This window comes from Panthera uncia (genome assembly GCF_023721935.1).
Source record: "Panthera uncia isolate 11264 chromosome A1 unlocalized genomic scaffold, Puncia_PCG_1.0 HiC_scaffold_17, whole genome shotgun sequence".
Taxonomy (NCBI): Eukaryota; Metazoa; Chordata; class Mammalia; order Carnivora; family Felidae; genus Panthera; species Panthera uncia.
The window spans coordinates 119,658,982-119,673,596 of record NW_026057577.1 but is presented as its reverse complement, the minus strand read 5'-3'; the positions used below and the strand labels follow the sequence as shown (position 1 = coordinate 119,673,596).

Here is a 14,615-nt window from a genome sequence, read left to right as displayed (position 1 = left end):
AGGGCCAGGATAATTGCCTGAGGTAATTTCCAAGTGGCCATCTGGAGTGGCACCTCATTAAAGGTAATAATGACCATGATAATCAAGCACATTTAACCTCTAAAACCAAATATATTTTTTGTTTGACTATGGTTTTGAGGGAAGGAGCTGTCTCATCAATCAGTTACCTGGATTGGTATAGGTATCACTCTCATGGGACTTGCTACAGGGTCCATAAAGGGTGTCTTTGGATGATTTTACACAGACGTGTCTAACATAATGGAAGTAAGAGAATTCAAGTGTATGCCATACAGACATGCATTCAGATCACGTGACACTTAGTGATATGTATGCTTAAACCTACTTTGATATTTAGTACAGTCTTAGGTGGGAAAGCAGTGTAGATATTAAAAAATAAAAGGATGGGAACAATTCTGTCCCAAGGTAATATTATGACATGGCATTTAAAAATGATCTGTCAGTATTTTGGCAACATTTTTCAATGTATTGATTTATACACTGTTATGTGTTCATTTTACAGATATATTAACTATGCCTTATAGAACCATGCTGAAAAGCAGTACATTCTGCTTCTTTTAAAGATGGGAAAATCCGAAAGTAAGTTTAAGAAACTGAAGATCATGCTCTGGTTGGAAAAGATTAGTACTAAGAAACCCATCCACTGAATAAATCTCTGCTTCTATTTCCATTGGAATAATTTTCAAAGCTATGTTGAATATACTGACATTGTCAGAAAAAGAACCTCTACCCACAACCTTCCTACCCACTGGTAATACCTATAAATGCTCTTATATGTGTTCTCTGGGACCAGCTGCAGCAGTTTTACTCATGTTCTGCATAACTTCTGTAGGAGACCAGATCCCTCCCAAGATTCATGAATTACAAAAGCTGTTTGAGTTCACACTTTGGTTGCAGATGAAAAGACCCACAAAGACCCAGCCGAAGGGAAATGGGAGACTTGTGGGCTCATGTACAAGCATGGCTGGAGGGAAGGTAGCCTTAGGCACATCGAGAACCAAGAACGCAAATACCACTAGGAAGCTCCTTACTTACAACTCAGTGTGCTTGTGTTTCAGCTTGTTTTGTCCAACTGGAACTCAGCTGCTAGGGTGTGCATGTGTGTAAATATGTATGTGTGTGTGAGTGAAGGGGGAAAATGGGGTGTTGGTGCCAGACTCACATTCTTATGGCTTAGTGACCAGAAAGGAATAGGAAAATTAGCTTCTCTTTTATCTCCAGTTTTTGCACATGGGAGAAATGACCTTACTGGTATATCCTGGCTCATAGCACACCCCCGCCCACCACCCCCCACCCTCCCCCACCCCCCCGCCGCAGCGTATGAACACTATGGACAAAGAAGAGCTATCAAAACAGGCATTTTCTGGGCACACACCCAACCCCTTGGCCAGGGCATGAGTCTGTCACCAGAGGAACAACACAGATGCTGGGCAGACTATACTAGAGCCACTTCAAAATGCAAGCAAACTCAACATGCCACTGGGAAGCTAATTAATTAATTAATTCATTCATTCATTCATTAATATATGTCCTAAAAGAATGTAAGATAAAAGCAAAAAAATACATATTAATACATGAAGCCTGGTAATCAATATTTATAGATACATGACTGGTTCTGACAAGGAGTAAAATCAGAATTCATTTAGGTAAAAATTTCATTTGTTCTTTCATAAAAAATAGTATTTGCTCTTTGGTAAGATAGAAAGAAAAGCAACAACTTGATTAGAAGCCATAAAGTATATAAACTATTTATTGTTGGTCTTTCCACCAATCTCTAGTGTATTATTCCCATGATTGGTCACACCATTCCCAAACAAGAAAGAAGACAATCACACTGATCTATATCAATTCAGGATATTTACTGTATTTCTTATTGTGTTTTTATCCATGGCACCCTTTAATCAAGAATATAAAGTCATCTACTTAGGTTTTACCATTCAAAGTTGGGGACACTCTTAGAATCACATTATCTTAAAGTAATGAAATAGAATAATAAGCAACTAAGTCTGCAAATATAGCAACTGTCAATAACATACATTTTACCAAATTATAATTCTAAGATATGTATTATTCTTTGGACCTCACAAATTCCAAAAAGAGGCCTTTTTACCAGTATTGGGACAGTATGCTTTCAATCCCGCAGCCAGCAAGACTCTTTTAGATAGAGAGTGTGATACAAAAAAAAGCCTCTCTCCTCTAATACCATACATGACACAATTGTAGTTGTACCTAAACAGAAAGGGAGCTTCGATGCTAACTATCACCTAAAAATACACATCAATTCCTATATACATATCTGGTGCCAGAGGAATGATATATTGCACTGTACTATGCCTACATCTGCCTGGAGAACAGCTGTCTGACCTGTCTTCAGGGTACCCGGTCTATTTCTCCCATTTGATACCTAGGATGCCTGGGATGCCCACAGGGTGACTATTTGGTAGGGAGGATACTTCTGAGGAAAAGTTCCTTACAAAACCCACTCTACCATGTTTCTTTTCTTTTCTTACGTTTATTTGAGAGGGAGAGAGAGAGGGAGGGAGGGAGAGAGAGAGAGAGAGAGAGAGAGCGAGCGAGCATGCATGCGCACAGACACACATATGTGATCAGGAGAGGGGCAGAGAGAGACGAGAGAGATTCCTAAGCAGGTTCCATGCTGTCAGCACAGAGCCCCATGTGGGGCTTGATCTGATGAACTGCGAGATCAAGACCTGAGCTGAAATCTAGAGTCAGATGCTTAACTGACTGAGCCACCCAGGCACCCCTACCATGTTTATTTTCTAACACTAAAAGTTCCCTGCTCTTCAAAGCCTAGATTTACTTATCAGTATTTCCTTTATTTGGATAAAGCTGAATTAAAAGTAGTTTGTTAAGGAAGTAGCCTGGGCAGAAGAAAGAATAGTGCTCTGTAGAAAAAGGCATTCAATATTTAGAAACTTTTCTGAACAGGGGTGCCTGGGTGGCTCAGTCAACTGAGCATCCGAATTTGGCTCAGGTCATGATCTCACGGTTCGTGAGCTCGAGCTTCACGTCAGGCTCTGTGATGAGAGCTCAGAGCCTGGAGCTGCTTTGGATTCTGTGTCTCCCTCTCTGCCCCTCCTCTGCTTGTGCTCTCTCTCTCTCAGAAATAAACATTAAAAATTTTTTTAAAAAAAATAAATTTTTCTGAACAAAAATAAGAGATCCTGAAAAGACAGAAAAAAATATTTTAAACTCTGTTGTCACTGTGACAGGATTCATGATAAATTATCCCATAGCCCCTTGTGGCTTAAGAGGAAGTCTTGAAGGAGTAGCCCACTGTACCTCAATCACATAGAGAAAGCCTCTTAAGGACCCCTCTGGATACACAGAAATACTACATTATTTTAAAATGAGAAAACAGACTAGATCAGTTAGGTTTATAGCCCTCTTCTCATAATAAACCTTTATCTTTGGCAAAGCACAAATGGTTGCTTGGTTTATAAAGGCAACTTGTTGGTGAGATGTCAGCACCAGCAGACCCTACACACTCTGGTCTCTCCCCATGAACCAGTTACTTCTCCCACACAGAGATGTTCCTGTTTGCCTTACTGAACATCGATTTAGTTGTAGAAAGTGTGGGAGGAGAAGGGATGCTTTAGGGAAACAAGATGCAATCACAAAATCAGAGGCTCTAAAAGAAAAGTCAGAGGAGGCCAAAAGAAAAACATAATCATTAAGACAGCATTTCTCCTACTCAAAATTCACACAGATGTTATCATTCAGCACTAGTGCAATGCTGCCTTGGGTATACTCTGGGTGGAGTTCTTTATCTCCCTCATTCTTTTTTTCTATACGTCAAGATTTAGTTGGGAGGGACAGCACATCAGTGAAAGTCTTCCTAAGGGCCCATCTTGGTACAATTTTGTGTACATATCACAAAAGGTAAAGATAAATCCAATGTGAGCACCAGTTGTAAAGATAAGCCTTCAAAGCAATCATAAAACAAGTAAGATAATCATTTATATTATATATATATATCTGTCTTTCATTAAAACTTTATAGCACACTAGAGAGAATAAAGACTACATGGCTGCTACAGTGTAAAATGCTGGAAGAAAACTAGTCAAAACTGCTTCTTAGATATACAATTATGATTACTGATGTCCTTTCAATGAAATCCTATGTGGTTAAAATGAGAAACACACAACCTGGGAGAAATGTCTATTCCACATTGCAAGTTGTGATCTGCTGCATTGGTATGAGTTTTGGTGAAACCTGGTAAAAGAAAGAGAAGAAAAAATGACCAAATTGTACAAAACCTCATGGGCATCAACATCTCTTTTCTGAATTTCCAAACCTGAATAATGTTGGCAACAAACAGCCTTGCCACACACATCACCTAGAGTTTCCTCATTATTTTCCATTCTAAACCAACGAGACAGAAAACTCTTTCCTGTTTACGTTGTGGGTACATAGTTCTCAACCTTCTTGCACGTTACAGTTCCTAAATTAAGCATCAGTAAGACTGGCAACAGCAAGAGGGTGGAGGAACAGACAGAGACGATAAAGGGTCCAGAAAACCAAGCTTTCAGAATGGATCACTGAGCTCTGAGATTGATGCCTCTGAGAGTACCCAAAACAGAGACACAGAGTAAGGCACAAGTCTCAAAATGCTCAAAATAAGTCTAGTCAATTCCCAATTTCGTTGACACAATGTAGTCTTTGGATTAACTGGGCCCATATTAATGAAGAGATACATGATCGATGATGAATTTTATCAGAAATATCATAATCAGAATGGAAATGATATGAAGGCAGTAAAAAGATTCCAAGTTATTTTTAAAAAGCAGGTAATAGCTTTAAAAATATTAAATGTTGACTAGGTTTATGTTCAATATACAGAACAATACATGCATTCCTAGAAGACTTGAAGCAGAGAAAAATGAGGACAGGTCTACATTTAATGGTAGAGCTGGTGGAAGAATAAAGTTAAATGTAAGTAATTTGGCTTAATTTTGACTGATCTTTCAAGACAATGTCAGGTACAGATGTCTTCATTCAGTCTGGCAAATATCCATGGAGTCCTATTAAGTAACAGTCCCCATGGAAAGCACAGTGGGAGCATATTAAAATCTAGATGATTTTTGAGCTCTTCAAGAATGAAGCGATTGAAGTGGGCCTAGCCTTCCAGAATAAACAGTTAATATTTTGTTAAATTAATGGAAAAATGAATGAATAAATGGATTAAATAAGCTTTAAAGAATTAGAAGAAAGGTTTTAATAGAGGTTAAAACAGTATTAACAATAGGAGTAGACAATTATTTGGCTTTGATGAGGTTAAATATTTTTAGTTCATTTATAAATTGATTCTGTATTAGCTCTTCACAATGTCAAGAGCTAATGCCCCCTTTTCCGTTTTTCTACTAAAAGAATGACATGATCAGAGTAAAAAGGATCGGTATGGCTTGGTATACAGCTTAAAATAAATGACAGCTCATTCAGACCTGCCAGTTCCAAGAGCAGATATATAATAATAGACAAAATAATAGACATATAATAAATAGTCAAAAATCACAGCCCACATGTGCATAGATCTTCAACTCTACTGAAAAGAACAAAAGACATATGGGCTCTGAGTATTTAGAAAGTGTGTCTCACAAACAACCCATTTTCTTTTTTTAAACAACAGAGCATCTGTAGAAATAATTTAATGAAATGAAGCTCTATTTTTCGGGAAACAGATCATTTCCAATAGATGCTTTATAGCATTTCCTTTAAAAGGAAACTGGACACCTTAATTTTATAACCTAAACATCTGATCACTTTCCTTGGCATACTGACCCTACTTTGAGCTCTTAATGTCATTTATATCCTCAATGTGGACTCTGACTTATATGAAAAAAGAAAGAGATGAAGCTTTATGTAGACTGACTTGGCCCACCTATTTTTGTAATGAAAAACACCTACTAAATCACCATTTTTCATCCTGTTCGCATGCTCAGTCTCATCAACATTTTAAGCCCATGCAGGCTGAAGCAGATCATCCTGCCAAGGTGATCTACAGGTAACACAAGACTATATGATTTAGGTGTAGAATATAAGCCAACAATTTGTTTTCCCAGTCCATTGAAATCCCAGTGGTATACAATTTAATTCTGGCATAATGCCAGTTCATAATAGATACGGCGTATAAATTTATTCAACTTAGCAAAGAATATGTACACCTGGCTTCTTCCAAATTTCACTGCAAACATATAAATAAGCTGTATTCTTACTTAATTTTTGCCAATGGTGGTTTAGATGTATTCCTGCCTGTAGAATAAGACCAAGACCCTTGGGAGTAGGAACTACACCAATTTGTTCTATTTTATTCACATTTCATAGCTCAATGTGGGACACAAATGGGTGTTCAATAAATAATCATGGTTGACTGGAAGTTTATTTTACCTCTGGAAGTTTATTTTACCATGTGATTTTCAAATATGGATTCATTTTTTTTTTTAATCTAATTAAAAAATAAAAACAGAAGGAAATAATGTTGTTTCAAAAAAGGTCCACAGACATATATGGTAAAGAAAAAAATATTTTATGTAACACAAGCATGCATTAGAAAAGAGAGAAATGAATAACCATTTGAATTAACTACTCAGTGGAAAAAGAGACTTTGGAGGTAATGCAATTTAAGTGATGGCATATCACTTTTCCCTTTTCTTTCTACTTTGGCCCATCAAGTAACTGGCAGGAACACACTGAGTGAAATACAGGAATCTGACATTTTCATTAGCTTGTCACAGCTTTAATAGGAGAAAATGTTAGCCAACACATTTTCAAAATTACTCAGACCTAGGTTTTCACCCTTTTTTCTTTATTATGCAACAACCTGGTTGTCTAACTATTCCCTTCTAAAATGTTTATTTCCAGGTATACATTGAAGACTGAGTGGGCCTTTTCTCAAAAAGGAATTTTGACTAACTTGTATAAAGTTATATAGAGAGTAAAATGGTACCTATCCATTAATAACCACATGGAATATCTTCTAAATTATGATGTGAAACACTTTATTTGAATTATCAAATTTGAATTTGAATTATTTAATTATTAATTTAATTTGAATTATCAAATAAAGAAATGTTACCCTCAATATAATTTTATTATTGTATGTATTTTATTGATAACCCAGCTATTACACAGAACATATTAATTAGAGCATTCTAGTCCATAGCATTACAGAAAAACAATCTGCTACATGTGATTTCACCCATCAGGGTCTAAAGAGATGCCACTGATCATCAGATCCTCAAAAGCTAGCTCTTTTGTTGAGATGGTTCAGCTGATACTACACCTTTTCATTTTCACAACAACACTAATATGCAAATTCACATCTTATCTCAATAGCCTAATTTGGAGGAAATAAGATTACATGTCAATGTCAAAAGAGAAAGAGGGTGATATGGTATTAAATAAGAAACCACAGAGATATTTTTCAGTGCATCAACACAGGGAAACTAGCACTTAAAAACAAAAAGCAAAAAGCAAAAGCAAAAAGCAAAAACACTAAAACACCTTTTTCATCCTGACTTAACTATATAAATGGAAAAAAAAAAAAGCAGATAACAACAAGGGTCCTTTCTTTGTATATCCTCTTTCGTGGCAAAGAAATGAAAATCATGTGGATTCGAAAATATTACCTGATGAAGAAGAGGTTAACTTACCCACAATGGGGAAAAATACGAAGAACAGCTGATAGGTAAGACGAATTATTTGCTTCTACCACTGAAGTAAGGGATTCTAAACAGTGAAAAGTATAAACAGATCTCATTTATTCTCCCTAAGGTTACTAAAAAGCTAATAAAGATGTGGGTATTTTTTTGTTGTTGTTTTTTGTTTTTTTTGTGCTAGGTATTGCTGACAGACTTCTTTTTTCCAAAGGGAAATTCAAAAAAGGTTAATAGACAAAGACCCTCAGACAGTACCATAAACAGTTATATGTGGATAATGAATTATGCAGCAAAATTGTTTTTATAGAAATTTGTTACGCATTAACAGGTACCAGCCAAGCATGTAGTACCTAAGGAAGAAGTGTATGAAATATATGCCTGATTTATCAAATAGGTTTTGTTAAATTACTTTCTCCAGGATGGGTAGCTGCAACATTTCTTCCCCATTATAACTATTTCATTTTAACTAGTAAATCCCTTCTTAAAATGTATGTGAAAAGGAAATTCTTTTCCTTCAGCTTTTCAGAGACATTTCTCCTTTATTTTGATTAACTTCAAACAGACTGAACCATCCTCTCGACCCCCATTAGATGGGTGATCAGTGATTTATAAACAAGCACTTACATTAAAGGGTGACTATATTATAATATTATTATTTTTGTTTTGAAAAGTGATTTGGGGATTTCTTTAATTATACTCCTCTGGTGTATTATGTGCTTTGTAAGTCTGAGTTTTTATGCACTACGTTTTTCTTTAAATGCAAGATATACCTATTTTGTGACTGTAACTCAAGTGTCAGAGCTCAACGTTCCAACATGTTCAATGGATGGAATAATCAAGCATCGAAGTTAATAAAAGAGAAAGCCCTAAGTCATAGGTGGATTAAAAAATAAGGGAGCATCATTTCTCCATGTGTGGCTCACATCTTGGAGTTAACGGAGTCTAGCCACAGCTCTGATAGGTAACCCAAGAACAGAAGATTTGCAAGGGACTTTACAGAAAGTAGCTTTGTGTTCAAGCTCCACCTTCTGTTTCCAGCAGCCCCTGGTGGTTCCTCCCCCTCCTGCTTCTGACTCCTGAGCCAAAGGGTGGCCGTGAGTCAGAGCCCGTTCCTGCTCCCACCTGCTCTCATCTGGAGGCACCCTTCCCTTCACTCCTGTTCTCTGTAAAGGTCAACTCCAAAAATGATCACAAATTAATGGTTCATGTCCTGTAAACACCCATTAATCAAGCTCATGATATAGGACAAGTGGCTGGATTTATTCACAGAAACACTTACTGCAAAATCACACCCAGTGCTCTTTTTGATGTCATCCACGGTCAGGCCTTCCCAGAGTTCAATCAGAGTCAGTCCTTTCTTGTTGTCCACGTCAAATACAGCCTGTCGGAATCAAGAAAACGACAATGACAATTTCCATCACAGTAATAATTTTACAACACAAAACAGAAACAACCTCTCAAGTTCTTAAAGGAGAGACAAGACCGAGGACAAAAGACTCTGAAAATCAGCAATGAGAAAATGTCAACTCTAATGGTTATATTTTGGTGAGAATAAATGCCAGCTCTCTAATCGGCAATTAGTTGTGGAGCACTGTTGATGTCAGAAGATAAATGAATGTTGACTGCTGATGGCACATGCTACTCCTGTAACCAGTTTTGGGTTTTTGTTCGTTTTGTTTTGTTTTGTTTAACTACTTTCCTTTAGTTAGGTCTAACACTTCTGGTCAAAATTTCAGTTAGAAGAATAATGATGATTTGAAGGAAAAAAGGAATGAAGAAAGGGAGGGAGGGAGAAGATATTTGGAAGGTGAATATACAAGGATGGTGGGGGAGAGCTGATCAATGCTGCTAGGTAAAGAGTTACAGGAAATAAAAGAAAGCACTTCGAAGTGGTTATGAGTAATTACAAAGGGATAGCTGTCCTGATCCTGAAAGAACCACCCCCCCTCCCCAGGTAAATATTACAACTTTCCCTTTTAAGTCCTGCAAAGACACACAGGTCCAAGAGGACAGCATGAGAATCTCCCCCTTGGTATGAAAATCAAATGAAGATGCTCGTGTTTAGGACAAGCATGAGAAGGCTAACCTCACCTTAATGGTCCTTTACAACATTGTGGTTGGTAATGCCAGGTGATGGTAATGCCCATTGGTACAGTATGACCTCAGCACGAAGACTCAACTTGTTGTACCTGACTTAGGATACCTGCCATTTGTTACACTTAGCAATATGACAACCTGAGTGGAAGGGACTGACAAAGTCATTTAATATAACCTCCCGCTCAGGAATTCTTCCATTCTTCTGAGATGGTCGGCTCTGCTGAGAGGCTTCTGATGCTAGGAGGCTCACTTGTCTCAAGGCAGATTAGATGGTCCATGGATGGGCAGCTCTAACTATAACAGCCCAAAACTGCTTCCCTCTTTCACTTGCTGGATCTACAAGCAAAAGGCACTATTCCCTCTCTTGGCTTTCACTACTAGTTTCCTCTCTCTCTGACTTAAAAATTATGTTCCTCATATTCTTCCCCTCTTCCAGGTTTACCTTACATTCAACTATTATTCACAAGTTGATCTTTACTTTCAGCTAGTTTGGAAATCAAACCCAAAATTTCCATTTTAAACACTCTAGTGGATAGGAGGCTAATATGAAGACACAGCAACCTGTAGAGGAAAGAACCCTGGCTTTCGAGCTGGACTGGAATTTCGGCTCTGCCACACACTAGCTAAGTGATCTTTGGTGAACCTGCCTTTGCATGTGTACATGGATATCAAAAAACCCTACTTCCCACGATTGTTATACAGGACAAATATAACGAACATTATCTGGGCACCTGGAATCATGCCTGAGGCATAGCAGGGGCACCATATACATGCATGTTCTTTCTCCTTAATAGCTTAACTTATTGTCACTTGTGTGTGAACTCAAATCAAAGCCCTAAAATGGTTATTAGTCTCCCCGTTAACTGATTTTTCCCCCTTGAGCAAAACATTAAGAGGACATGATACCTGAATTCTATGTTTATGTTTGATGAATTTACAGATTACCTGGTTGATTTTATTGGAAAAGATTTAAATTTTAGAGGAAATATTCCAGAAAACTTCCTTTTTGTTTGCACATTTTTATGTTCCTAAAAAAAAAAAAAAACCTGTTTTTTCAGTAAAAATATGTGTTTTGAGAAGGAAGAAAATGGTCATTTACGAATGTCTGTATGCTACATTAGCTTATTTAATTCCAAAATGACAATTAAAAAATTTTTTTTAATGGACACTTTTGCTTTGTAGAAAATGTGTCTGGAGCATTATTCATACTGATTTTCTTTTCCCTGCATTATGAACAACTGTAAATTTATCAAAATGAAACAAATTAAAAAAAAAGAGTCTCTAGATTATATTATTAAGAACAGGAAGGGAAGGGATTTGGGAAAAAGATAACTGTAGTGTCATGAATATAAGCCTTCAGTGATCAGGGAGAGAAAATCTATGGCAAATCTACTTACTGCTTTTAGAAAACTTTTAACACCTTTATCAAACTCTAATTAGCTCTCAAGGTCATATACTGGAAAGCCAAGCATCTATTATTAAAATGAAGGGAATTTACTTTTGAAATATTTAGGAAGATTTCCATTTAGCAGTATAAAGTATAAACAAAACCTTAATAAAAATGGAAACCACATTATAGATAAAGCAGTTAATCATAGCCCAGCTGCTGGCGAAGAAAGCATCTTTCATAACCTCATTCTAGCAGTACAAAACTAGGAAATCAGGGTCAAAAATCTCCAAAGCCTCTTTCAAAAGGCAAACTAATGGAATTTCTTTAGAAGTTGAAAATGGAATTTTAGGGGCATATCTGCAATGGCAGGCTGAACACATTTATTGCCCTAATGGCACTGCATTCTCATTCAGTCATTCAACAAATATGCATTAGAGCACCTACTATGTACAGAGCCACAGGGGTAAATGTGCACCGTTCCCTTCCTCGGGGTTCCCACAGCTGTCTTTCCCTTTGCCCATTTTTATCTATCCAATGTCATCTACACTAAAGGCTTCAATTATCCTTTACTAGGTTAATGACTTCCACAAGTTTGGTCCAATACTGACTTTCCTTCTGAGCTCCACATCCACATCTCTGTTTATCAGAAATCTCTGACTGGACGTTCAGGATGTTAACATGTTCAAGAATATCCAACTGGGTGTGTCAAAGCTGAACCCAATCTTTTACTGCCTCCCACTGCTCCTCTCTGTCTCTTCCTACCGTCTGGGCTTCATTAGGAAAACTTAGGAAGCACCTCTGTCTTAGCAGCCTTGTCCAATTCATCATCTAGCTAGATTGAGTCCATCTGGGTCTCTCGAATCTCTCCTTCTGACCTGTGATTTAGAACCGTGATGCTTCTGGCCTAAATCACTGAACGAATCTTCTAACTGAACTCTGTCTCATCTCTTCTCCCCTTACTCTGCATAAAAGCTACAGCATTCTTTCTAACATGCAAATCTAATCCATCTAAAATCACTGAAGGGCTTCTACAAGCAACATAATGGCAATAAATTCATATCTTTCAGTACTCACTCTAAATGTCAATGGACTAAATGCTCCAACCAAAAGACATAGGGTAACAGAATGGATAAGAAAACAAGATCCATCTACATGCTGTTTACAAGAGACCCACTTTAGACCTAAAGACACCTTCAGATTGAAAGTAAGGGGATGGAGAACTGTCTATCATGCTAATGGTCAACAAAAGAAACCCAGAGTAGCCATACTTATATCAGACAATCTAGACTTTAAAATAAAGACTGTATCAAGAGATGAAGTAGGGCATTACATCATAATTAACGGGTCTATCCACCAAGAAGAACTAATAATTGTAAACATTTATGCACCAAATGTGAGAGCACCCAAATATAGAAATCAATTAATCACAAACATAAAGAAACTCACTGATAGTAATACTATAATAGTAGGAGACTTCAACTCCCCACTCACAGCAACGGACAGATGATCTCATCAAAAAATCAACAAGGAAACAATGGCTTTGAATGACACACTGGACCAGATGGATTTAACAGATATATTCAGAACATTTCATCCTAAAGCAGCAGAATGTACATTCTTCTCCAGTGCACATCGAACATTCTCCAGAACAGACCACATACTGGGACACAAATCAGCCCTCAGCAAGTACAAAAAGATCGAGATCATACCATGCATATTTTCAGACCACAATGCTATGAAACCTGAAATCAAAAACAAGAAAAAATTTGGAAAGGTAACACATACTTGGAGAGTAAAGAACATCCTACTAAGGAATGAATGGGCCAACCAAGAAGTTAAAGAGGAAATTAAAAAGTATACGGAAGCCAATGAAAATGATAACACCACAATCCAAAACCTCTGGGACGCAGCAAAGGCAGTCATAAGAGGAAAGTATATGGCAATCCAGGTCTTCCTAAAGAAGGAAGAAAAGATCTCAGATACACAACCTAACCTTACACCTTAAGGAGCTGGAAAAAGAACAGCAAATAAAACCCAAAACCAGCAGAAGACAGGAGATAATAAAGATTAGAGCAGAAATTAATGCTATCGAAACCAAAAAAAAAACCAGTAGAACAGATCAATGAAACCAGAAACTGAATCTTTGAAAGAATTAACAAAATTGATAAACCACTAGCCAGTTTGATCAAAAAGAAAAAGGATCTAAATAAATAAAATCAAGAATGAAAGAGGAGAGATCACAACCAATACAGCAGAAATACAAACAATAATAAGAGAATATTATAAACAATTATACGCCAATAAAATGGGCAATCTGAAAGAAATGGACAAATTCCTAGAAACGTATACACTACCAAAACTGAAACAGGAAGAAATAGAAAATTTGAACACACCCATAACAAGTCAAGAAATCGAATTAGTAATCAAAAATCTCCCCAAACAAGATGGCCTTCCAGGGGAATTCTACTAAACATTTAAGGAAGAGTTAACACCTGTCCTCTTGAAGCTGTTCCAAAAAACAGAAATGGAAGGAAAACTTCCAAACTCTTCCTATGAGGCCAGCATTACCTTGATCTGAAAACCAGACAGAGACTCCACTAAAAAGGAGAACTATACACCAATTTCTCTGATGAACATGGATGCAAAAATCCTCAACAAGATATTAGCCAACCGGCTCCAACAATACATTAAAAAAATTATTCACCATGACCAAGTGAGATTTATACCTGGGATGCAGGGCTGGTTCAATATCCACAAAACAACTAATGTGAATCATCACATCAATAAAAGAAAAGACAAGAACCATATGATCCTCTCAATAGATGCAGAGAAAGCATTTGACAAAATACAGCATCCTTTCTTAATAAAAACCCTCAAGAAAGTAGGGAATAGAAGGTTCATACCTTGAGATCATAAAAGCCATATATGAACGACCCAATGTTAATATCATCCTCAATGGGGAAAAACTGAGAGCTTTCCCCCTAAGGTCAGGAACAAGACAGGGATGTCCACTCTCGCCACTGTTATTCAACTTAATATTGGAAGTCTTAGCCTCTGCAATCAGACAACACAAAGAAATAAAAGGCAACCAAATCGGCCAGGAGGAGGTCAAACTTTCACTCTTCACAGGTGACATGATACTCTATATGGAAAACCCAAAAGATTCCACCAAAAAACTGCTAGAACTGATTCATGAATTCAGCAAAGTTGCAGGATATAAAATCAATGCACAGAAATCGGCTGCATTCCTATTCACCAACAATGAAGCAACAGAAAGAGAAATAAAGGACTTGATCCCATTTACAGTTGCACCAAAAACCATAAAATACCTAGGAATAAATCTAACCAAAGAGGTGAAAAATCTATACGCTGAAAACTACAGAAAGCTTATGAAAGAATTCGAAGAAGACCAAAAAAAAAAAAAAAAAAAA

At 37.0% G+C, this 14,615-nt stretch overlaps 1 protein-coding gene across 3 annotated transcripts in view; it reads right to left on the bottom strand.

Moving 5' to 3' along the window:
• OXCT1 (3-oxoacid CoA-transferase 1) overlaps nucleotides 1–14,615 on the bottom strand; it is a 154,998-nt gene that overhangs the window by 15,817 nt on the left and 124,566 nt on the right. For 2 of the 3 annotated variants that reach the window (XR_007461595.1, XM_049648705.1), the window contains exons 16-17: nucleotides 8,977–9,078; nucleotides 4,188–4,254 (exon numbers count right to left, since the gene is read on the bottom strand). Coding sequence is in view for 2 of the 3 variants with exons in the window: in XM_049648705.1 (XP_049504662.1) it covers nucleotides 4,201–4,254; nucleotides 8,977–9,078 (156 nt within the window). In the remaining variant the exon portion in view is untranslated. Of the gene's footprint in view, nucleotides 1–1,856; nucleotides 4,255–8,976; nucleotides 9,079–14,615 lie in introns of those variants that run through there. The other variant, XM_049648704.1, reaches the window with a different exon arrangement.